This window comes from Typopeltis vanoorti, chromosome 2, assembly GCF_054136105.1.
Source record: "Typopeltis vanoorti isolate ZY-2024b chromosome 2, IOZ_Tvanoo_1.0, whole genome shotgun sequence".
Lineage (NCBI taxonomy): Eukaryota > Metazoa > Arthropoda > Arachnida > Uropygi > Thelyphonidae > Typopeltis > Typopeltis vanoorti.
The window spans coordinates 124,017,978-124,044,466 of record NC_143550.1 but is presented as its reverse complement, the minus strand read 5'-3'; the positions used below and the strand labels follow the sequence as shown (position 1 = coordinate 124,044,466).

At 35.8% G+C, this 26,489-nt stretch overlaps 1 protein-coding gene across 2 annotated transcripts in view; it reads left to right on the top strand.

The window, feature by feature from the left end:
• The window catches only part of LOC150109408 (uncharacterized), a 46,523-nt gene extending 28,701 nt beyond the window's left edge, over nucleotides 1–17,822 (top strand). For both annotated transcript variants that reach the window (XM_090407948.1, XM_090407958.1), the window contains 2 exons: nucleotides 12,029–12,084; nucleotides 16,930–17,822. In XM_090407948.1, coding sequence (XP_090264074.1) covers nucleotides 12,029–12,084; nucleotides 16,930–17,082 — 209 coding nt within the window. In that variant the 3' untranslated portion in view covers nucleotides 17,083–17,822. The remainder of the gene's footprint in view (nucleotides 1–12,028; nucleotides 12,085–16,929) is intronic.
• The last annotated feature ends 8,667 nt before the right edge of the window (nucleotides 17,823–26,489 follow it).

Below are 26,489 nucleotides of genomic sequence, written 5' to 3'. Positions count from 1 at the left end.
GACAGGAAACGGCAAGGTTGTACATGAAAATTGTGAGAGTGTGAATGATAGTATAAATGGTTTCTCAGAGAACAAAAACGATGAGATAGATGCATTGAGTGAGATCGCGTTGTTGAATAGTGCGATAGAAAGAGCAAATCAGCAGCTAGATTGCATGAACAAAAGTAGACTGAATGAACCAACCAATAATAAAAGGTATGACAGGAAAAATAGACGTATGAATGTGAACATGAACAGAATGAAGGATAGAGTGCTGTATGGGAACTCGTTATTACGAGGTGTGTTAGTAGAGGATTTGACAAAATCGTACCAACCTGGTGCGACCATAAAGGACGTAACTGCGTCTATTAGAGAGCAAAAGGAAAGGGTGAAAGAAATGATTGTTGTGGCAGGTACGAATGATTTGAAAGGAGATAAAATGGAAATGATAGAAGACCTGAATGAATTGTTTGAGGTAGCAAAAGAAAAGAGTGAGAGAGTTAGAATGATTAGTCTTTTGCCACGGTATGACAGTGAAATGTTTAAAAGGAGGGCTATAATTGCAAATGACTTTATGCGTGGGTTATGTATGACGAGTGGTGTGGAATTTGTGGATGTGTGGAGTGAGTTTGATGGGCGAAAGGATCTATATAAGATGGATGGCTTGCATTTGAATGGTTACGGTGTAAGAAGACTTGAGAAAGTGTTGCTGAGTGTAGTGGATGTGCAAATTCAGGGAAACTAGATTTGTTAGCGGGGGGGAGTAGAGATACAGTCCTTATAGAGGCAGTTGAATGTAAGAATGAATATAATATGCCAGAGCAAATAAGGACAACAAATCTGAGTGGGATAGTTAATATAAGGCGTCAAGGTATGGTTGGGGCTAATGGGGGTCTTAAATTCATGTACACTAATACTAGGAGTATTAGGAACAAGAAGGAAGAGTTTTTGGCCATGGTTGGCACTTCCAGACCACAGGTTATAGGTATTAGTGAAACATGGCTGACTGTAGATGATATAACTAGTGGGATTGAATGTGATGGGTATAGTGTGTTCAGGAATGACAGGGAGAATAAAATGGGGGAGGAGTATTGTTGATGATAGCTGATGAGCTGCAGCCAAGGAGAATAGAAGTTGAATTGCAGGATAGAGAAAAGAGCACATTTGAGGCCATTTGGTGTGAGATTGTGGCTAGCAGAACTAAATATACAATTGGGTGCTGCTATAGACCAGGTGATGGAAAAGATGGTGGTGACAGTATGCACAAGCAAATAGAAGAAATGGGTGGAAGGAGGGTGATTATTATGGGAGATTTCAACTATGGTCGCATTGATTGGAGTGAGGAGAGGACACACGGGAGAAAGGAACTGGATTTTATGCGGTTATTAAGGGATAACTATCTGCGACAGCATGTAATGGAAAATACTAGGGGTCAGAGAGTGCTTGACCTAGTAATTACATCTGAGGATTTGGCTGTAACAAATATGACCACATTGCCACCAATCGGTGAGAGTGATCATAGGGTCTTAACTTGGGAGGTGGCTAAAGGTGTAGAATTTTCAATTAAGACAGGGTACATGTGGAATTATCGGGCTGGAAAGTATGACAAGCTTAGGAGTTTGATTGGTTCAGTGCCATGGCATGTACAACTGCAAGGACTAGAAGTTGATAGTGCATGGGAGGTAGTTAAGAAGTGCTTGCATGAAGCAATGGCTGACTGTATACCTAGAGTCCGAATAATAAATCAAGTAGGGGTTAAATGGATGAATAACACCATTAAGATTGAGTTGCAAAAAAAGAAACAACTATGGAGGGAATTTAAGGAGACCGGCAGGCACATGAACGGTATAAAGCACAGGCCAGAAGGGTGACGAGTGTGGTAAGAAAAGCAAAAAAGGAAGAACATTGGCCATGCAGGCTAAAGAGAATCCTAAACAGTTTTTTAGATATGTAGCAAGTAAAAGGAAAAATGTACATGGCAGATTGATTTTAAAGAATGCCGATGGTAGGGAGGTAACTGAATCAGTTGATATAGTTGAGTTACCGAGTGAGCACTTTGCAAGAATATATCATCCAGGTGGTGACATTGCAGAAACGAATGTACCAGTAGATTATACGGGAATTGTGGTTAATGAAGTGGAGGTGAGTAGTCTATTGCATAACCTCAATGTCAATACATCTGTAGGATTGGATGGTATACCAGCTCGTGTTGTACGAGAAGCAGCTAAAGAATTGTCAGTACCCTTGACCATTTTGTTTAATTTGAGTCTCGGGTCTGGGTTAGTCCCGAGCGGGTGGAAAGAGGGGAAAATAGTTCCACTGCATAAAGGTGGTTCCAAGACTGCTGTAGTAAATTACCGACCGATTAGCATATCAGGAATCATTGTCAAGGTCTTAGAAAAAATAGTCAAGAGGAAAATACAAGATTGGATAGAAGAAAATGGGATACTGTATCGGGGACAGCATGGTTTTGTGAAGGGTAGGTCATGCCTCAGTAACTTGCTCACGTATTATAACACAGTGACGGCTGAACTGGATAAGGGTAATGGGTTTACGGTGATTCTACTGGACCTTGCCAAGGCCTTTGACAGGATTCCACATGGAATTCTAATCAGTAAATTGCAGCATATGGGAATGGACATAGGGTTGGTGAGATGGATAGGAGGGTGGTTGACGGAGAGATATCAGAGAGTGGTTTACTCGGGAGTAGAGTCCACAAGACGGCCTGTGACTAGTGGTGTGCCACAAGGATCTGTTCTTGGACCACTGCTGTTTAATTTGTTCATAAATGATATAGGAAATGATCTGAGAGGAACAATTCATTTGTTTGCGGATGATGCGAAGTTGGGTAGGGCAATAGTGAATGCAGATGACGTCAAAATTTTGCAGGATGATTTGGATAGATTGGAGGTCTGGGCTAAGGAGAATGGATGTCAGTTTAATGTGGCAAAATGTAAGGTTATGCATTTTGGGGTGAAAAGATTGGCGGCAGTTTACTGCATTGGTGGAACCGTGCTCCAGGAAATTGATGAGGCACGAGATTTAGGAGTGTTGGTAGATAAGGAATTGAAATTTAGGGGACACATTGCAAAAGTGACCAAAACAGCTCATCAAATCACTTGGTTGCTGAAGAATACGATGACAAGCAGAGACAAGCAGGTTATTGTTCCTCTGTATCGAGCCTTGATAAGACCCCATCTAGACTACTGTGCTCAGATTTGGTCACCTAGGTTTCTTCTTGATGGGGAGGAGGTGGAGAGGATCCAGAGGCGAGTGACCAAGATGATAGCAGGTCTGTGGAATGAACCGTATGAGAACAGGTTGAGGATTTGTGGGTTGCAAAAATTGGTTGATAGGCGGAGGAGGGGAGATATGATTGAGACATTCAAATTACTGAAGGGTTTCTATAAAATTAATTCAGAAGATATTTTTGAGAACAGGGCTGGTTGTGGGAGGACTAGGGGACATCCATGGAAACTGGGCAAATGTGTGGTTAGTAAAGGTGTTAGATCTGGGTTCTTTACTTTTAGAGTAGTGAATGAGTGGAATGCGCTCCCTGAGTCTGTGGTGGATGCTGTGACAGTGAATGAGTTTAAGGCGAGGTATGATAGATACTGTATGAATGTCAAATAGTTGTGATGAATATGATTTGGGGCCTCCCTCGATGAGTCCAATGACTCCCTGGAGTTGCCCGTAATAATAGTAATAGTAATAATAGTAATAGTAATGATGACATTGTTCCTGACTTCCAGTCACTTTCGTTTATCGTTTATACGACGAATTCAGCAGGAAGTAACACTTAAGTTTTTCTCATGATAAAATTATGATCTATTGGGATTTCTGATGAAATATTTTCCTCGATAAAAAATTAGCCATAATAGAAACTGCTATAATGATAAATGACAATCAAAGAAGTGCGATACCTGATTGATAAGAGCATAAAAGATCGAGTCGGACTGAATGAAATTGAGCATAATTTATAAATGTGTTTATGTAAAACAGTTTATTTATATAATGCTGTTATGTTTTTATTTATTGATTTATTTATTTAATATTGGTCCTACAGACGAGGGATAACAAGATCTATAACATAAGAGTGTAACGCAAGTGGTCTATAATTCTCTCATAAAAATTAGAATTAAGTTTTTAATAAAATAAAAAAAAAACTGAGAAAGCTTTCAAAAGCTTGATTTATGATATTCCAAATTTTCGACACAGCTGTATAATTATAAAATGAAATTACGTTTGAAATAGTCAACCAAAATCATGAGTCTTATACCCAAAAAATAGCGAAGTAAGACAGTTCTAACAACCAAGTTCTCCGAGTTAGGGAGATCGATTTTATCTTGTATGCTAAATTTTGTACTATAGTATAACTTTTATTTATTTTTATCAGTTAGATATATTTGTGCTTATCAGAAATTTTATGTTCAGAAGGATCATGAATTAATTTAATTTTGTTGATGTTGTCTTTTAGTATTCATTATTGTAAGAGCTCCATTGTCTGCTCAGAGATGCATGATTTAGTTTATGTCAAAATAACATCAAACCTCATACAAAATTGCAGTAAAAAAAAAAACTTTGCCCAAATATGATATTATTTCTCATTATTTAACATTTTGTCATCTCCAGAATGATGTAATACGTAATACATCAAATTAATGTTTGGATTGGTATATAAACAGATTATATAAACTATGTAATCTGTTTATATACCAATTTTACATAGTTTTCCCCATTACGAATTGGATGATATGTAAATAGGGTGGCTAATGGACAGATATCAAAGGGTGGAGTCACCCTTTGACTCCACGAGATGACAGGTGACTAGTGATGTGTGTGTGTGTGTGTGTGCCATAGGATTCTACTGACAACGTGGACAAAGGATAACGGCTACCAGTTTAATGCACTTTGACATGAAGATATCACAAGCGCTGCCAAGAAAAGATCACAATTAAACGTTTCACTGAAACGTTTAATTGTGATCATTGTGATTGATGAGGGAAGGGATTTGGGGGTGACTGTGGACAAAGCGTTAAGGGTTAGTGGTATATCGCAAAGGAGAGCCAAAACAGCTATCAGATTATTTGAATTACTGAGGTATACACTGACATGCGATCACAGGAAGGTTATAAATAATAACCTTCCTCTGATTGTTAACCCTCAAAAGATGTTAATAAAGTCACATCTGGATTCCTTTTGGATAATAAGACAGTGTAGAGGATCGAGAGACGATTGATTAAGATTATGACAGGTCTATGAAGTGTTGTATGAGGACAGATTGTAGGTCTTTAAGTTACAAAGGCTAGTAGATAGGCGGAGAGAAGATATGATACACATAAGTTTTAAACAGGTTTAATAAAGATTAGCGCAGAAGACTATTTTCAGAGATGATAGGAAGTGAAAGAACAAGGGATCACTCATGGAAATTATATAATAAGAATGCGGTTAACAAGGTTATGAGGACTTCATTTTTTGCTTGGAGGGTGGTTAATGGGTGAAATGAGTTGTTTTTGTCAGAGGCATTTTATGTGGAATGGTTCGTCGGTTATTTTATTTAGCGTATGATGATACAACGGCCGTGAGGCCCTTTTTACAGGGAAGTACGGCACAATCTCAATCCCCTCTAATTTTATCCGAGCTCGGGACCGGCATAGCTGACGAATCAGGCCTATGGCTGGGTCTTAAATATTCCTGACTGTAATGTGTGTTCTGTTCAGGGGGACGAAAAACCCGAGTTTCCTGGTGAAAAGAAAACCCTTACCTCTGTATGAGACCGGCTAACTCACCTTTCATCGAAAGAGACCAGATAAAGGTCCCTCAGGTCACGGACAGGAATCGAACCCAGGTTTTTCGGACCAAAGGACTTCGTCTATACCGACTGAGCTACGGAGACTCTTGCTTCGTCGGTGATTGAGTTCGAGAAAATAATACTTACTGAGTAACAACATTTAAAAGGGATACCAAAGAATTAGACGCTAAGCGTTTAATTCTTTCTAGACCATCTACCATATTGTATGTGCTGTTGGCAGAATGCTTTGTCAATATAACGCATCTATCCATATTTTGTCGCTTCTTACAAAAATCTGAAGGTGGGTTAGTCAGTCTCATACAAACGTGGAAGAGTTTTCATCCATGAAAACAAGCAATAAACTCAATCCCTAATTCCATACGAACCAACTCAACCTCTCATATATAAAAATGTGGTATATGTAGATAATACATTTTGATCTATCATTTTATATGATCTTATTAAAAAAGAACAACTTATATCTAAATACAGTAATGATGTTGCGTTTTGTTTGGATCTTCTGCAGGTATATGATATGGGCGAAATATACGACGTAAAGCACATCAACTGTTTAATAGTAATAAGATTACTCTTAATAAGATAACAAGTAAAACTCGTTATGTTTTTAAAAGCAATTCCATTGAAGATACACGAATTAGAAATTGATTTTTTGTGAATGTTTCATATTAAAAAGGACGCAAGGGTTTATGCTATAATTTGGGAACATCTCATTCATATCAGTTCGTTAAACGGGAGGACACGATCTACCTCTTCTTTCCCGGTTCTAATTCGTGAATGCAAATTGAGCTCCCCCCCCCCCCCCGCACGCACACACCGATCACTTCAAAATCCGTTACATTGTAATTTTCAGTTCCACCCAAGAAAGATTGGATTATATTTTTTGAATTATGGCTTATGCAACTGAGACTACAAGTGGTGGTTCAGCGTATTATGTGAATTAATTTGTGTATTCTTCGGCTTTGCCTGTTTCGTGGGATTAAAAATGCCATATATCTCTTGAAAGACTAGTAGAAACCTATAATATATTTCAGTACTGTGGTTAGCTTTGATAATCTGGAAATGATGTCCTTAGAGGTTAAACACGGAGCTTCTTCTTTTTTTTTTTCAAACCACTTCAGGCATCCAGTAAACAGGATCACATCGGATAATGAAAATCATCTACCACCTGTCACATTTATGAAACGACAGAAATAATACGTATCTTGAATAAGGAAATTCTACCTTCCCCAATCCTTTCTAATATTTCAGGCATTAGGTGATAGACCTGATATTATTTTCCCCAACTGTTTATTTTAAACACTATCTTTTTCCTAATGAATTGCATGGTGGCTTCGTCACCATACAACTTCATTAGGAAAAAGATAATAAATTCTATTCCCAAGAAAATTACCTTACCTAATTGCATATTTTAGGAAAGTTACTGATTTCCGATAACTCACAATCAAAATCATGTGACCTAAGTATGCCAATCACGTGAGACTGCACTCTGGAGATAAGAAAACAATACAACGACATGAAGCTTACAAAATAACACATACACGACAAAAAAAAAAAAAGTTAAATCAATGTATCACCTTTTCAGAAGCAAAACACCTGCACCAATAGCAGAAATTTAATGCCAAAAACGCTAGCGCCGCCACCCGTATGGAAACGGAAACAGCCATAAATACAAAAAACCTATTATCAGAAACAAGTACAAAAAGCCCAACACCTCTGGCCTGCGGCACTCGAAAGCTAAACTGATCTTTTTCAATTTTTCATTTTTTACGACGTATAATAATAAAAAAACACTCATCCCACAAAACGCATTGATTACAATCGGAATGTATTCGCCTTCTTCTGTATCAAGGGGTTTCGCATCTGTGGTCGCATAGTAAATTGCGTATGTTCTGAAGGCCGATTTGTCTGCACGCAGGATGAAAAATCTTCAAAAAACCTGAGTTTCCGGGAGAAAAAACCTTGCTATACTATGAGATCGGCTCGTCTTCAATTTCATTTTCAATTGAAATGGCATATATAGGGATTCCCCTAGTCACGACGAGAATCGAACCGAGGTCTTTTCCAATCGAAGGGCGCAATGTTCAGCTGTTCTTCCAATTGCGCTACGGCGGCACCTACAATATTAAATAATAAACCAAGTAAAATGGAGATATAAAAATAGTAGACAGGTCCTCCTTCTGCTTCTGCCGAGAAATCTGCATAAACTGGCATACAAAAATTTAACGAAATTAGAAAGAAACAATTGCTGAAATAGAATGCCAAGTTGGGAAAGAGAAAACATAACTAAAGCGTAATATAAGGAAAATAATCTGGGAGCATAGAAAGATTATATTCTTAATTCCAGAAGAAAGCAGTAACAAAGTGCTATTTCTAAAAATCATCAAAGCATTGGTTTTACCAGATAAGTCTTTGATTGTTCCAAAGCCTGTTTACAAGACACATCTAAGCATCTGAATGTAAATCATTAACTACGGACGTCAAATGTGAAAAATAAATAAATAAATAGCGTAAATGGAAGAACGAGACACTGCACCCTCCGGGAAAGACTCCAGTTCGACTGTCACCGGAAGTCATGATGTCGGTTGGTTTATATTATGTTTACGGAGGTGTTTGTTTTTCATGTTCAGAAAAGTGCTTTGAAATGGTATGGACACGTCCAGAGAATGAAAGAACGACGGCCATAGAGAATGAAAGAACGACGGCCATAGAGAATTAAGAATTGGTCAACCCTTGGAACACGAAAGATGAGGAACAATGGTTACATTGAGAGGGAACGGCTATTCTCCATAGCTCTTACAGGCTTAGAGGATGGGGACTGGAAAAATTATAGAGAATGGAATTGAGAACAAGAACTGCCGACAAATAGAAAAAGCCTGGAGAAAAAAAAGTAAGCACGAAAGGCGCATTTTATTCTTTTTTGGTGAAGCCAGTGTTATTTTATTTTTTATTTATTATTATTTTTTTTAGTGTTTTGCGCGTTATTGTTTGCAGTGGTGGTATGTTTATTTTACTCAGTTTTTTTTTTAATTTTTTTTTAGAAGTGATATATCTTGTATTTTGTGTTTATTTTTCTTTAGTATCTGTTTATTGGTCAGCAATTAGGGTTTATTAATTTTAAGATGAAAGTGTTTCTTTTTTTTTTTTTCTTCATGAGGATCGCAGGTGTTTGTGATTTGAGTTTTTAATAATTGTGACTGTTTTAAAACTGCCGCAAATTATGTCGTAAAATTAGCTTTTTTTAAATGAAAATTCTACTTCTTAAAGTGGTACTATTTTGATTATACAACAGCTGGAAACTTTTACGTATAAAGCATTTGATTTCGCGTGTTGGTAACAAATTCGTGCATCACCTTATTCCTTTCTCCCCTTCAACATGAATCGACTCTTCTTGGCACATTGCCAGCCGAAGGTCTCGGATCTGTGGTCGGACAGTACAGACAAAAAATACGGTTGTTGGTGATGATGGGCGGTAGATGGCGTTGATGGTAGTAGTGGAGAGGGTGAGATGTATTTCTCCCACGAACCCTGGAGGTGTCACGTAATAATAATATTTCTATTGGGTTTTTTTCAAGCTATATTCCCATTTTCTCAGACTTGTAGTAGTTCATATTTTTCCTTGGACATCGAAATGTTATTATATATTCAATTAAGTCACAGTCAACAAGTAACACAAAAAATAGAATATTTCATGAAATGAAATGAAATCTTTGACTAGCAAATGAGTCCAATTTGGGCCTTATCCAAAGGCCTAGGAATCGACTAGATATCGTCGTAAAATGTGAACTGTCCCTAAAAGTGCTATTTTCTGGAGTTGAGATGGTGTTATATTTGGGAGGTTCAACTTTTCCAGATGTTTCATAAATGTTCTTGGTATTGCTCCTAGCGCTCCTATGACAAATGGAACCATTGTTTGTTTTCTTGCTCCAAAGTCGTTGAATTTCAATTTCCAGATCCCTATACGTGGTCAGTTTTTCATGCATTTGTTCTTCTACTCTAGTATCTCCTGATATAGTCACATCAATAAATCGCACATGCTGTTGTTCGATTACAGTGATGTCTTGCATATTATTTTTATTGTTATCATTAACTCTGCTTTATATTTTGTACATTCTACATAATTTTGGTCATGAATTATGTGAAAATACGTTTTGAAGCATCGTTAGGTAACGTAATGTTCTCAGGTTGCATCCTACATTCTTCTGTGTTTCTTATTAATGTCGCTGACAGCCTCTATAATATTGATTCTCTTATTGGTTCTCGCTTTTGCTTTCTTCTTCTTTCCATTGGTGCTTGTACTTGAATTCTTCTTGCTATGGATATTATATCTTCTCTTGTTTGTTATCCTCTTCATTTGTTTTCCTTGATGCCCTTAGTGATGACATTTTATAGATATCTAGACACATGAATATCCTAAAGTGTTTGTTACGTCCTTATTTCTTTCTTTTATAACGATCGTGTGTTATGGGTAATATTTTTGTTACCTGTTTGCTTTGCTTTATTTTTATTATGTTGTGTTTATTTTTGTTGTATGGTTTTTAATTGTGTCATCTTGTTTGTATTACTGTTTTATGTTTGTACTGTATATGATGTGTGGTTATTATTTATTTTTGTTCCCCCCCCCCCGCATATTGTTTTGTATCTGCATATGATTGAATGTCATATTCGGTGACATCAGTATGGGACACTTACGAGTACGTTGTTTTGTTGCTTTTCTGATTATCAGAGAGCAATAGCTTTCATAAACTTGTTCCTTTCTTTCTCCCCCACGAACTCCAAGTTGACACGGGCCTGGTTGGCCGAGTGGTTAGCATATCCGCTCTTCAGCCAAAAGATTGCGGGGTTCGAATCCCGCTGTGGACATGGATGCTTGTGATTGTCTGTGAAAATACTAGTTGTGGTGGTGATGGTGGGCAGTAGATGGCGTTGGTCTAGTGATGATGCGGTAGTTGGTGGATTCAGTGGTGGAGACGGAGAGTTGTAGAGTAAGTGCCCTCTTTGGATGAGTCTTTGGACACCTTGGAGGTATATTATGTAATAATTATAGCACCAATAATATCTGCTATATTCCATCCAAATTATTTCATTAACTTCGATGTAGTAGATAGACTCATTAATGAAGGTCCAGCATTCACAATATATTTTAACCATAAATTCCACTCCACCATACTCCGTTAAAAAAAAAAAAAAAAAAAAAAATCCTCTTTTCATATGCAGAGGATGAAAAGTAAAATTTTAAGTAAAAGTTAAAAAAAATTAAATTTCTTAAGATTATTTAAAAAAATAATTTAGAGAAATTATTGACATATCTTGTTTTAATGATATCTTAATATATATTTATCATTCACATATTTCCTTCTATATCTGCTCCTAAACATTTCATAGGTATTAATTAAATCCAGCAATCATCACTTTCCAGGGAATCATCATCATCACGAACCATGGGCTCACTGCTCGTTGGTGTCCGATGCCTCCTTCACTATCTTCTTCCGCCTTTATTTGTCCAGTGCACAATGTCGCAGTTTCTGTATATCCATTCCACACCAGTCCTTTATGTCGTTTATCCATTCTCTGTATGGTCTACCTCTTCTGTTTACACCATCCATAATACCAAACATGAATGTCTTTATCTTCCGGTCCTCACTCATTCTGCAGATGTGTCCAAATAATTGCAGCTTCCGTTTTATAATCTTCTGCATTAGATTCTCCTTTGGTTTTATCTTCCGATAGAGCTCTTATTTGTGATTTACCCATCCTATTATTAGAGTTCTTTCAAATGCCAAAATTCTTTTTCCAGGGAATACTGCTCGTTTTTTTTTTTTTTTTTTTTTTACTTTTCACCTTCCGCACGTTTTACAATTTTACAATTACTTTGTATTAATCCAATAAAATCCCCTCACTAACTTAAACGTATCTATCAAAGCATCTCTCATATCAACCAAACTCTGCATCACCATCCTCCCATTTTAGTTCTGATATTGCCTTTGTCACTTATCCCTGTATCCTCTCCAATGTGTGTGGTTTGACCATTTCTTTATACAAGGGGGGGAGATAAACACAGGATTAAAAGAATAACTAAAAACGCCCAGCAGGTTCAACAAACAATGCTGAAGAGGACTCAAAAGTAATTTTAACGGAAATATGATATGCTGTGATATATAATTTAGAAACACCAGCTTGATTTTTACTTTTCAGCTGTTTGAATAAAATAATATTTATATTTTATTCTGTTTTTTATAGGAGCTGCTAATGTACAACCTAGATCCTGGTATGTTACGATAGTTTTATGTTTTCAGGTAAGTATTTTATCTTATTCAAAATTCCATTAATTATTTATTTAGTCCATACCTTGATGATGTAATATTTCGATGCATAATCCATAACTTGTTAGGTCATAATTTATTATTATTATTATCAGACCTCCATGGAGTCAAAAGGCTTGCTATCGGAGGTTAGGTCATAAACTCACGAACAAGCTCTCCAACTATGTTCAGGTAATGCATTTCAATCAGTCACTCTCCACACAACAAAACCTAACTCCTCACCTTACCCTACTTATATAGCACCCAGAGAGGAATGGCTATTGTTCTCCCATGTTTTCCCATTTTATGAAAAACCTTCCCATATTAATCTGGTAATATTAATATTAATAATCATATTAATAATCCTTTATCAACTTTTATGCATCAATCATATTTGCTCTTCTCCTGTTCACAGGACTCTGGAAATTATATTTCCTTGGAGGGCTGTATTTACACTTTTCCAGAGGCGCTAGAGTGCTCGGGGCCGCTCATTGTGTGGGGCCCTTAATTTGTCCGTAAATTTTGTGGCCCCATCTAGATCCTCGTGCACTTGTGCATAAGTATGACCCTGTTTTCTTGAAATCTTTCTTCATACGTAACATTCCAGAGACAAGAAACTACCTTAGTCAGTTGTCTCTCGGGAGTCTTTCCAATGTGTAAAGAAATAAACAGCACATAGAGATGAAGAATGAAAGATAGATAACAAATAAAATACCTTTGCATATAAGATAAAGAAATGAATAAGTCTTTTGACTCAAAGACCGCTACTTTAGTTATCTACAGTTTTGCCTTCTCTAGTATGAGTTGAAATTGTACTTGTGGGTGCTCTAATCTTCAACCAAAACCACAATCACTGTGTTTTTGCAAAGCATGTATTAAAGAAAAGGAAATTGTGAATTTTCTTTCAGCCAATTGTACACCTCCGAATCAAAAATTCAGAATAATCAAAGAAAATGTTTTGAATGATTTACAATTCTAATTTTTTGCATAGAACATAATTAATACCAAATGTGAATTAACATCATCTAAATCTACCTACTTTGTAGATTATATAACCATGTAAACACATAAAATGTAATATAAATTATAAGAAAACTGTTATTTAAAAATATTCACAAAATTAGAATAATTTTTCACGTGGTTCAAAATATTAGAATAATGCGAAAATAAATGCAAAAACATTACAGTCAAAGGGAAACATGATAATTAGTACTTTGTTGCATCTCCCTTAGTTTTTATGACCGTTCGTAAACGGTTGAGAATATTATTTACTAGCGGTTCACAGTCTTTTTTTTTTTTTAATGAAAACATGCTCATATGGTCTGCAGACTAGAAAGAAATTAATTTTTATCTCTTGGGGCAACTTCTTGAAATCGTTTCTTTATAATTCCCCACAAATTCATGAGGCTTAAATCTGGTGAGTTTACCGGTCAAAGAATTACGCTGATTTGTCTTTCTCTGAGCCATCTAGTAGTGGTCTTGGAAGTGTAACAAGAAGCTGAATCTTGTTGAAAAAGGCAATCACCGTCACATAAATCTTCCGATTCCGGTAACATAAAGTGTTCAATAATATAGCCTACCTTGACCCTCTGCGGTCATACAAGCCCATACCATGACAGAGATTGCAAATTTCATCAAACGTTTCATGCATTATTTTTTTAAAGACTTCTTGCTTAAGACGCCAAACAAGTATCCCGTGATGATCATGGAACATACAAAACATACTTTCATCACCTTTCATTCCAGTCCTGTTGACCCGAAAAATCTTTGCTTACACCTTCACGCTCTAGCTGCCTTTTGCTTGGAAGTCATAAGCGGCTTCGTCTTAAGACACGTGATTTAAAACCCAATTTGTGAAGTCGTCTCAACATCGTAGATTTAGACATATGCACACCTATTCTTCTCATCTCCTGTAAAAATACCTTACACTTCGGAAGCGGTTTTTCTTCACGATATTCTTCAAGCTCCTCTCATCTCTTGGTGTAGTTATTACCTTTCGACCGCTATTGCAGCAATTATTTTGAAAACTCCAGTTATTAGAATATTGTCTCAATACTCTCTAGTCACGCTTGCCTTGAGAACAATTTCTTAGTTATAAATTGTTGAGTTTGGCCTTCTTTGTGTAGAGACACCATACGAAACTTCTTATCTTTCGATATGTCGCTCGTTCGACCCATGTTTATTATTATTATTATTATTATTATTATTATAACGATGTCTCCATGGGGTCAAATGACTCATCGAGGGAGACCAAATGATTAACTCAAATCCACGCGCAGATTCCTCACACACGAGTCAGTCACGCAGCTACTCAAATATATGCTATTACTATGCTCTCCTCAAAACTAATAGGGAAATTTTGGAATATTCTAATATTTTGAACCATGTTAAAATTATTCTAATTTTTCAAATAACAGTTTTCTTATAATTTATATATTACATTTTTATGTGTTTACATGGTTATAACTACAAACAATGTAGATTTAGGTGATGCCAATTCATGTTTGATAATAATTATTTTCTATGCAAGAAATTAGAATTGCCAATCATTCAACACATTTTCTTTGATTATTCTAATTTTTTGATTTAGAGGTGTAATATGCTGCATTTTTAAATACATACCTACTTGGAACCTTAGGCTTTCTGGCTTAGATGTTTGGCAATTATCTAAAGCAATACTAAGAAGGATGCTGGTCAGCATCCTTAGTATTGCAGTAATCATTCACCACTTTTGCAATATGCCTTCTAAACTTCAAATTTCTATTTCATCCCAAGATCCCTTGCTTCCTTTACTTCTTCTAGTACAGTTCCACCAACAGAGTATGCAGCATCCCGAGAGTTTGCATTTAGTGGCATTAGACTACTTGGAGTAGTGCCATTGCATATGAAACTGCAAGTGTTGGATGTTTGCAAAGCGATTACTGAGTAATCACTTTGCAAATGTGTAATCCAGGTGGAAATATTGCAGTAGCAGATGTGGCAGGTGCCGATATGGACATAGAGATAGATGATGTGAATACAGCTATGATATTAGATATTATATTGGCTCACATATTATGAAAATATGCTAGGGATTTGACAGTACATTTGACACTGATGGAGCTATATTCCAAGAAACTGATGAAGCTAGGGATTTGGTGGTACTAATTGGACTGTATGTTGAAGTTCAGAGGATATATTTCAAATGTGGTAAATGTTAGTCATAGTGTTACTTGGTTATTTAAGAACAGACTGATAAGCAAAATTAAAATGGTTATCACACCTTTTTAAAAGGACTCTATAAGGTCTCATATGCACAGATCTGGTCACCTAGGTTTTTTGAGGATGAGGAAAAGGATCTCCATCTGTGAGCCAAACTAGCAGAAGGTCGACAAAATGCTTGTTATGAGGATAAGTTGAAGATTTGCTGGTTACAGCAGTTGGTTGACAGGAGAAAAAGGGTAGATATGATGGAGACATATATACTGCTTGGAAAGAAGTTGATGATCACCACCACGGGTAAAGTGCATTGTGCCAGGTAATGAGTCACGTGTTTGTATCTGGTATAAATTGCAGGAATATGATGCTCCCAAGTCAATATAACTGTGTCTGGGCGAATGGCTACGAGAAGGGAGCTGACAGAGTTTGAAAGAGGCATTGTGATAGAATGCCACGCTGCAGGTCCATGTATTTGGCAAATTGTTGACAAATTGGGCCATCCTAGGACAATAATCAGTGATGCCATACTGAGATGGAAGCACAGGGAGTCGACTGCAAATGCTACCTGCAGTGGATGACCCACCATATTCACCAAATGTGACCATAGGGTGCTGTGCTATAAAGGATAATATGTAAAAACCACCATTCATTGACACATTGAATGCAGATTTCCAGGAATTGACTGGAACACGAATCTGCACAAAAACAGTCAGAACTAGCTCACAACATAGGTTTCCATGGTAGAACTGCAATATGCAAGCTCAACATTACCTGAACCAACATGCAGCATCTTCAGCTGCATGTTGGTTCTCAGCAGTGCAAAAATTGTGTACAGTGGGATGTGGAAGCTTGGACATGCTATGTTATGGAGCAAAGAATCACACTACCAAGCAGATATATGGGCGTGGGTGTGACAGATGCCTGGTGAACGTCTCTTGCCAGAGTGCATAACTCAAACTATGAAATCAGAGATGGTAGTGTGATGTTATCATCCTGTTTTCCTGCTTTGGCCTCAGGAAGGCTGATACTGTAACTGCATGGTTTGTGGACATGAACGTCCACAATTGACTGGCCTCCACAGGGCCCTAATCTCAATCGTATTAAACATCTGTGAGATGAACTAGAGAACCAGGTGAGGTCAAGGGATGTCCCACAACAGTTCAGGACCTAATCACATGCCTACAGGAAGAATGTCCAAAATTACCACTGATTGCTATCGTACACTTGTGGAAAGTATGTCTCATAGACTTGCTGTAGTCATCACAGCAAAATGCGGTCATATGATCTTATTAAGGTGGGCACATGGGTATTTGTACCTCACACTATGGTGTCCATTGACTTCTTTACAAGCAGTGTAAGTTACTATAAGATTATTATGATTGATACAGATTTTTCACTGCATTACTAATTGGGTAGAACTAAGGTCATTCCTAGAAATTGAGGAGTGTGGTTAGCAAGTGTGTGAGAACTAAATTTTTTCTTGAAAAGTCTTATTTCTTGGTGAAAAGTCTACCCCCCCCACACACACACAATGAGTCAGCAGACTCCATGGAGATGCCTATATAATAATAATAATAATAAATACTATATAGTTTACAAGTTTTTCTTTCTAACAAAGCTTTTCTTCTTATATTATTACAGAGTCTCATCAACTTTGTCTACTTTGCATCTATATTAGCACAGACCATTGGAAATTATAATAGCTATACAGTTCAAGTGAGAAGAACTAGTTCTGTTCGAAACAGCCTCATGACATCATATCGTAGCAGGCAAAATACAGTAAATATACCATGACAACAAAGATGTATTTTAGCCTAACACAGCTTAATTGTATGGATATTAGCAGTTTGTTTAACAACATTCACATCATGCAACAGGTAGCTAACTTCTATAGAACTGGTCATGTTACCATTTCAATCAAATCTGTAAAGGTTTTAAAAAAAGCATTTCTAGTTATCAGTAAAAGTACTGTGAAAAACAAGCACATAAACATATATGAGACTTTTTTTTTGTAATTATGAAAATTTCTGTAGAATTGGAATGTAATGATACCGTATATTTTGATAACAGTGTGCAGTGTTTATATGCACTTATAAGAGTATTCTCAGTCAAAATCTATAGGTGCAAAGCAGAAGGGAAAGTCAAATTGCTCATTGTTGCTTTAATATGTAATCTGGTCAAATAATCTAGTACATGCACCATGGTAAAGGCTTTGGTTCATTGGGATGGCTTGCACAAAATCCCAAATGCAAAACCCTTGGCTAGAAAGGAAGACCACAAGTTACTTTGGCAGGATGGCTTCCTCATATATAAAGAAGAGTGGAGTGGATTGTACATTGTAAACTTTGAAAATACAGTATATATATATATATATTAATATTAATATTATAATTATATTATAAGAATTAATATTAATATATATAAACATCCCTGTACAAAAGCAAATTTTGTACAGGAATGAACAACTGTATACTCCTTATGTGTAATTTCAGATCAGTTATACACGATTAACATAAAATTTCACATGAGTGATATTAATTTATGTGAGCCTTGTAGAGTAGCATTTCCGTGTTATTTCATTAGAAAATATAAAAATTCAAATATGGCATGTGAGCTAGATAGAGAAATATCATGCTATAAAAATAAAATTCAACAACAGAAATGTGTAATTATTGTTATTCAAGTTTAATAATATGTACAACTTATGCACACAGAAAATACACACTTAGTTTAAGTTAACAGGTATTTTTACTGATTTTAAAAATCTACTTATTTAATTCAGCACACTACCTGCATATATGTAAGTATATGTGATGAGCCACAAAAAATTACACCGAAAAAAACCAGATCCATGCTATGTAAAGTTTAAGAAATATTGTTGTACAGGAATGACAACAATAAATATTGATCATAACAGAATGTATAAAAATACATGCATTGATTGTAATTTTCATGTTTTTTATATTTTGTAACCTTTCAGTTACAAAATCTGAAAAAAATCAATGCATTATGGTACTTATATAAAGAAATGACACTTTCACTAGTTTAAGCATTATATTTCAAAACAGAAATGAATTTAACTCACCACGTGTTAGACATCGAAAAAGAATGTGATGTGTCACAGTAAACTCTCGATTTGTAAAAGACCATATAGAAAATCTGTAGAAAGTTCTCCTGCTTATCCTATCGATGTTTTCTACCACGTCTACTATACATAGCAGAAATGGAAGAAACAAATGAAATATACTTTTCTTTGGAAATGCCCATGCAGAAATCCTGCATTTATGCTTCATCATCATCATCATGTAGCTTCCTTAGTGAGCGGGTGCAGCACCATGTCCTTCCAGTTCTCTCTGTTAGTGGCTTTCCTTTTTGTTTCTGCATAGCCATGTGATCCTGTCCATGATCTTATATCTTCAAGCCATCTGATCCTGTCCATGATCTTATATCTTCAAGCCATGTCCTCTTGATCCTTTTCCCATAATTTTTCCATCTAATACTGTTAGTATATCCTCTGTCCTGCTGAACCTCTCAGTACATGTCCTGCCACTCTCATCTTTCTCTGGATCATTTCCTGTAATAAAGATCTCTGTATTCTTATTCTCTGTAGGACATCTGTATTTGTCACATGTTCTGTCCATGGGATTTTCAGAGCTTTCCTATAGCACCACATTTCAAAGGCCATTATTTGCCTTACTCTCTTCTTGAATATCCAGGTCTCACTTCCATGTGTGAAAATTGGCCACACTAATGTTCTTATCATTCTTTTCTTTGTCTCAATACTCACAGAACTTCTGAACAGATCTTTATATTTCTAGAATGCATCTTTAGCTATGGCTGTTCTTATTTTTATTTCTTTATCTTGCATTCCATCTGCAGTAAAGTAGGTGCCTAAATATTTGTATTCTGTTGTATGTCCAATTTTCATATTGTTTATGAATATTTCTGGCTGGGATCTGCTTTCTTTTGAGATTTTCATAAATTTGGTCTTTTTTGCATTTATATCTAATCCAAATTCTTTACCGTCTTCAATTAGTAGCTACATTAATTTGATTAAATTGTTTCTGTTTTTTGCTATTAGAATGGTATCATCAGTATATCTAAGATTGTTGTATTTTATACCATTGATACTAATTCCTATTTTTTTTATTTTTCAATCTTTTTCATCACTATCTCACTATAGATATTAAATAGATTTGGTGAAAGGATACAACCTTGTCTAACTCTTCTTTTTATTTTCACTACAGAAGTCTCATTGTTAAACAGCTGCATTTTCTGTTTGGTGTAAATCATTTTTATAATATTAAGTACATGATCTTCTATGTCTAATTTATCTAATATATTGAACATTTTATTATGTTTTACCAGGTCAAAAGCCTTCTGAAAGTCTATGAAGCATATGTAAATGTTCCTATTTCTTTCAAGTGATCTTTCTATTAGTATTTTTAGTTCCAGGATAGCATTAATGGTTCCCATTCCTCTTCTTCAGAAGACTTCTGAAGCCTTTCTGTTGTTCACTCAATTCACCACTTATGGCTCTTTCAATTTGTTTGTTAACAATGTTTAAAATAATTTTAGATGCATGGGATATTAGGCTCACAGTTCTGTAATCCTCGCAATTTTGTGCATTATGTTTCTTTGGAATTGGTATGCAGACAGATGTTGTAAAAACTTCAGGCAATTGTATTGTTTTATACATGTCCTGAATGGATTCCACTAAATAGTTGTTATTATTGCCAGTCAAAGCTTTTAACAGCTCAGCCGGCATATTATCATACCCAGGGGATTTATTATTAGGAAGATTCTTGATTGCATGCTCTGCCTCCTTTCTTGTGGGTAGAGTGGTATCTGTTGTTACGTTTAACTTAAGGTGTTGTGAATCATCTAATATGTTACTATTATCATCATCATAGAGATCTGATAAGTACTCCACCCATCTTCTGTTTATCTTTTCCTTATCAATGATATGTTTCCATCTTTGTCCTTGATGTTATTAGACTGTGTACGTTTTGCTTTTCCATTAAGTTCTTTCACTTTCAGGAACGCTTCTTTGGTTTTGTTCCTATTTTGTAGTTCTTCTATCTCAGTGCACTGCCTATTTATCCAGTTAACTGTTTGATTCTTTTATCCAAAGTTTTATATCTTAACCTTTCTTCTTCTTCATCTGTTCTTCTTTTCCATGTTCTTCTTTCATCAATAAGGTTTGTTACCTCTCGAGTTATCCATGGTGTTTTCTTTCTTTCTTCTTGTTTATTGATGTGGTTTTTAGCAGATGTTATGATAGCTGCTTGTAGTCCATTCCATTAAGAGGGTTCATTTTCGTGCATTATGCTTACAAGTGGAAATTCCAACTGAAAATCTTCAAATGTTTTTCCACTGGACTGATTGAAACTCAGTAATAGTGGATTACAGCTTGCTAAAATGACTTGGAAATTGAAAGTTTGTGATGACCCCAAACCATTATTTAGCTTTAAAACTCTCCTTTTGAAAAAAAAAAAAAAAAAAAAAGAGCAGCTTCTGTATATTCAAAATACTGAATTACTAATTCTTATATGTTTCCCCTTTATTATGAAGAATTTCAGTTTACTCCTAAGCTGACTGGTAGTCCTCGATGTTTTATTCATACAATTACGGACAATCGGAACTGGTAGCAGGTTGTAGTTCAGCCTAGTTGAATTATTCCTCATACGAGGGTGGTCTGAAAAGTTCTCGGCCTCGACCATAGATGGCAACACTATCGGCAAGATTTTTTTTTTAAGTTGGTACATCTGTCATAAGTATCCGTGTGAAATTGCAAGTCATTCTATCAAGTAGTTAGAATTATACAGCTGTCTGAAGCAAAAGTGTTGTCTGTATCCCTTGAAATGGATGAAATTGAGTATCGTGCGATTATAAAATTCTTTGAAAAAAGAAGGTTTAACGCCAAAAGAAATTCAGAAAAGTTTATGGGCACTGTTCTCCTTCGTTTTCGACAATTAAGAAATGAGCTGCCGAGTTTAAACGTGGCCGTACAAACCTTGAAGATGATCCAAGTGAAGGACGGCCAAAAAGTGTAACAACCGCAGAAATCATTGATCAAACGCACGATATGGTATTGGATGACTGACGAATCAAAGTGCATGAAATTGCTGAAAGTATAGGCATTTCAAAAGAACGTGTAGGATATATTTTGCATGAAGAATTGCAAATGAAAAAGCTTTGCAAAAGATTGGTCCTCACTTGCTCACAGCAGATCAAAAACGCACCCGCATGAAAATCTATGAGTAGTGCTTGGAGCGTTTTAACAAAAATAAAACTGATTTTGTGCGTCGATTTAATACTATGGATGAGACGTGATTCACCATTACACACACCAGAATCCAAACAGCAGTCGAAACAGTGGACAGAAGCCGGTTGTTCAGCGCCAAAGAAGACAAAGTCGATTCCATCAGCAGGAAAGGTCATGGCATCAGTGTTTTGGGATGCTAAAGTAAAAGGGCAAAACAATAACCAGCGAATATTATTCCGATCTTTTAACCACATTAGATGAAAAAACTCGTGAGAAAATACCCTGTTTGCAGAAGTAAAAAATCATCTTTCATCAGGACAGTGCACCTGCCCACAAATCTGTTTTGGCAATGGGAAAATTTAAGGGATCTGCACTATGAAATTGTTGGAACATCCACCCTATTCCCCAGATTTGGCTCCCTCCGACTTATATCTCTTTCTCTTCCCAAAACTAAAACTCTTCCTCACTGGTCAGGTTTTTCTTCGAATCAAGAGATGATTGCAGCTGTAGTGGGGTATTTTGCAGATCTTACTGAGAACCACTACAGGGACAGGATAATGGCGCTGGAATAAATCTGGAATAAATGTCATCTCTGACATCTCTCTGGCATCTCTGGTGGAATAAACGTATTAGTCGTAAGGGAGATTATGTTGAAAAATAAAAACAATTTTGACATTATAAATTCATTTTTTCGTTGTTAGACCAAGAACGTTTTAGACCACCCTCGTATTCTGTGAGATGTTCTTTTTTTTTTTTTTTTTGTAATAATGTAGTTGAGAATAAAGCAGTTTTTTTAAGAGAAACACCTTTTGTATCATGGAAAAAGCAACAGCTAAATATATGGTGTTGTGACTTCCACGCTATGGTAACAGAGTCTTCTCTTAGTGTTAGCTCATATCGCTCCACAAGAATAAAATAACTTGAAATATATAACTATTCAATATACAATATTCAATGTATATTTCACTCTATCTTTCCCAATGTTGATTTTTTTTCTTTTAATTTTTACCATTGTAATCTTGATTACATATTGAGTGTCAAATAAAGTGATAGGCTTATATAATTGTGACCTGCGGGGTATTATTAAAATGTTAATTTTATTCTTAAGGTAATCACTCCATTTTTAATACTATTTTTTAAAAGTATTAAAATAAGGTCGAATTACTATTTCAAATGTTATTCGGACAGTTGCTTTGCATGATGCTTCATCTTGATGCTCCAATGCTGTAAGGAACTCTTCACAATAAAATATTGTTCTCCTGCCAAATCCATCACTAGGCAGTTCAGTGGGGGGAAGGAGTACTCACTTGGGAGATGGGAGAATGTATGGTATATTGCAGAGTCAAATGGAGTTTGGGGGGGGGGATAATAGAACGTATAGGAATAATGATAATACACTGGTACTTCACTATTTAAATGCCAGAGTGTCAGGAATAAAAGGAATGAATTAGTGGCATTAATTAACAGCTTCAGCCTATCCAAAAATATATCCTGACAAGAAATAGAAGAGTATAGCATATTATTATTATTATTATTACAATAACCTTCATGGAGGCAATAGACTCACCGTGGGAGGCCCACTCAGCCAACACCATGCCTATCAAATTGAACGTTGAAATTATTAACACTCCCTGCATTCACAATGCATTCCAGTGTCCAACAATTCTTCAAGTAAAAAATCTACTCCTTACATACTTCTTCACTGCATCTTTATGCAACTTTCAGGGATGGCCTCTCATTCTTCCCATCTTAATGATCACGTTTGCCACTTATGATAAGTGACAAATTGTATCCACTTAGAGTGGAGAATTTGTAAGGTTTTGAGGGCATATTTTAGGTGAAGGTGCACAAAAGAGGATGTTGCTACATGCCAGGGAACCAGAGGGTGAAGAATAGGAGCTGTTTAGGCAGTTTAGTTTGGCAAGTGCAAAATAAGAATAAAATTGATTAATGTATGAATTAGTTTTCTAACTTTTGTTACAAACAGATTTTATTGAGTTACAGTGATATAAATCAGTAAAACCAATACGGCACAGAACCAATCATCTTTATTTGTAGATTGAGAAGGGATAAATCAATCCGTAATAGGCCATAATCACGACTCGTTGATTAATTCTTACGGAATAAATCTTATCTACATGCGATAAAAACGGGTTTGTCATAATTATCAACTATACTTTACCTAATGACTTTTTTCTCTAGAGATTTATGAAGTATGGCAAGATAGAAATATATTCATATTTAGTTCAGAATTATGAAATATTTCAGTACTATCTGAACACTGTAACGGTGTTGTTGAATGAAGTTAAAATATTTCACTCTGTTGAAGCTCTAGCAAACAAAGACATCAAAGAGTATGAAATTCCGGAAACTTAACTCAGGATTTTTCTCGATTTTTATGTATTTTTTATGTTTTCTTACGATGTGATCTCTAAGATCACACATAGAACCCTTTTATTTCTTTAATAACTGTGCGTTGATCTTAAACCTGGAAACCACGCATCACCACATCTTCAATATATCAGTGTATCGCACAGACTTTTCCACTGGTTTCGTTTGGTATTCTAGTTGGATTTATCCGGGTTATTTTCTATTATTCTACAACCCTCTGGATCTACGGTTTTTCCCAAGTATCTTTGCTTTGCTATCTTTGATAATCAGTATATTTCATTACGTAAAGTCCAAAATTCAAATACGTTCCAGAAACCAAACCGTATTCCATAATAAGCAATCAAGGAAAATATATGAAACAGAAGAATAGAGTGAATGAATTATATAACTTGACGAATGGAAAAGAATGTAACAACAGACTCAAAACGACAGATTTCAAAGAGATATAAATCATTAACTAAGCAATGGTTTAGCTGTCAAAAAAAAAAAAAAAAAAAAAAAAAAAAAACCCAGATTTTTCATTCCCACTGAATTAATAATCTTGTTGCGTGTCGTTATTTAAAACAAAAAACCCAAACCAGTCTTTCGGGTTTCGTTCTTATACTAGTGCAAGCGCCGTAATAGAATTTGTTCTTTGACACTAGACGAAATTTTTTTTACTTTCGAATTCAATACATTTCTAGGATATCTGGTAGTGCCCAGAATGTAAAGGTGCTCCTTTATAATCATGGAAATATTCATAAAAAATCAATGGACCAATTCCGTTCCATGTAAAGCAATCTCATGCAATTACTATGGTACGCTCACACTTTAGAGAGCTTCGCTTGGAGACTTGCCAGGAATAGTCGATTCATGCTGAAGGGGAGAAAGAAATGAAGGACGTACGAATTGGTCGCCAACACGCGAAATCACGTGCTTCATGGGTAAAATTTTCCAACTGTTATACAAGAAAAATAGTTACCACTTTAAAAACTACAATGATCATAAAAGAGAAGTTAATTTTCCGACGTGTAATAATAAACAACTCATCCCACAATACGGATTGATTACCTATTATAGGAATGTATTCTCCTTCTGTTGACATGCGCAAAAGTTTCGAAGGGTCTTGAATCTGTGGGCGTACTATATTAATCCTTCAAGATCTACAACACACACACACACACACACACACACACACACACACTGTGTGTAGAAAGTTTTTTACTTATATGGTATCAGCACTAGCATTGTGAAAGAATGTGGAGTAACCACTACGGAATCATAATGTGTGTTTTTATTTTATTACGGATGACAGACACCTTTCCGTCAGATTTTAAGAATGCAATTTATAAGAAGGGAAACAAAAATAACTTGAAAAATTACTGACCAATCTCTTTTGTAGTGGTTTTCAAAACTCTTGAGGGTTTTAGGAAAAAAAACTTTTTCAAATAATCAGTTTGAGTTCAGGCAAAGGTATTGCACAGAACATGCTTTGCTGAAGTTTAAAACAATTTATATTTACCCAGATTATCATAAATTAATACTACCATTATTTTTAGATCACCGTAAAGCTTTGGATACTATATCCAATGAGATTTTAATGAAAAATTTCATGAATAAAAAATGAAGTCATAGAAATACGAGATTCTGCCCTAAATTGGTTCAAGAAAGTACTTAAATACTAGATCAGAGATTCTAAACATAAATTACAGTTATAGCATTTCCAAAACGGTTGACTCTTGTGTATCACAAGGATCAGTCCTAGTGATACGCAAGGACTGTGTATCACTAGGAACTGTGTATCCTTCCATTTTAAGGAGTCAAAATGAACTTTGCAGCCAAATTATTCTTATATGGTTCGAATTGCAGAACAAGTTCCCAGTACAACTGCAAGACAAGAGAAAAAACAAATGTAATAACGGATTTGAGATTAAAAACTGACAGTAATTTACACTGGAAATCACAGATCACAGATGACGTAAACGAAGTAAGAATTATGTAGAACCTATATTACTATTTAAATCGATTATTAAATTAAAATATATTAAAAATATTATATTCTGCATGGATTCAAAGCGCACTACAATGTGATATTTTAAGTTGATCGGAGATTTATTGTACTGCACTGAACCCTCTAGATTCAGCTCGAAATAAAGTACTTCAAATCTTAAACAGAAATAAATACAAGCATAGTGCAATGTGCAATAAATATGCACGCACAGGCGCGCGCGCGCGCGCGCACGCACACACACACACACACACACACACACACACACACACACACACACACACACACACACACACACACACACACACACACACACACACACACACACACACACACACACACACACACAGAGAGAGAGAGAGAGAGGCACTATGAGAATGGTGGAGAAAATATTTCGTCCTAAAACAATCAAGAAAGGAAGAGTTCGTTCTGATTGCCCAAATGGATAGCGAGTCAGCTCTATAGTACGCAGGATGTGAACTCAAATTCTGCAGCGCCACGGATATTTGTGAATCACTTTAAGTGGTGAACAACTTTTAATGCATAGTGTGAGAC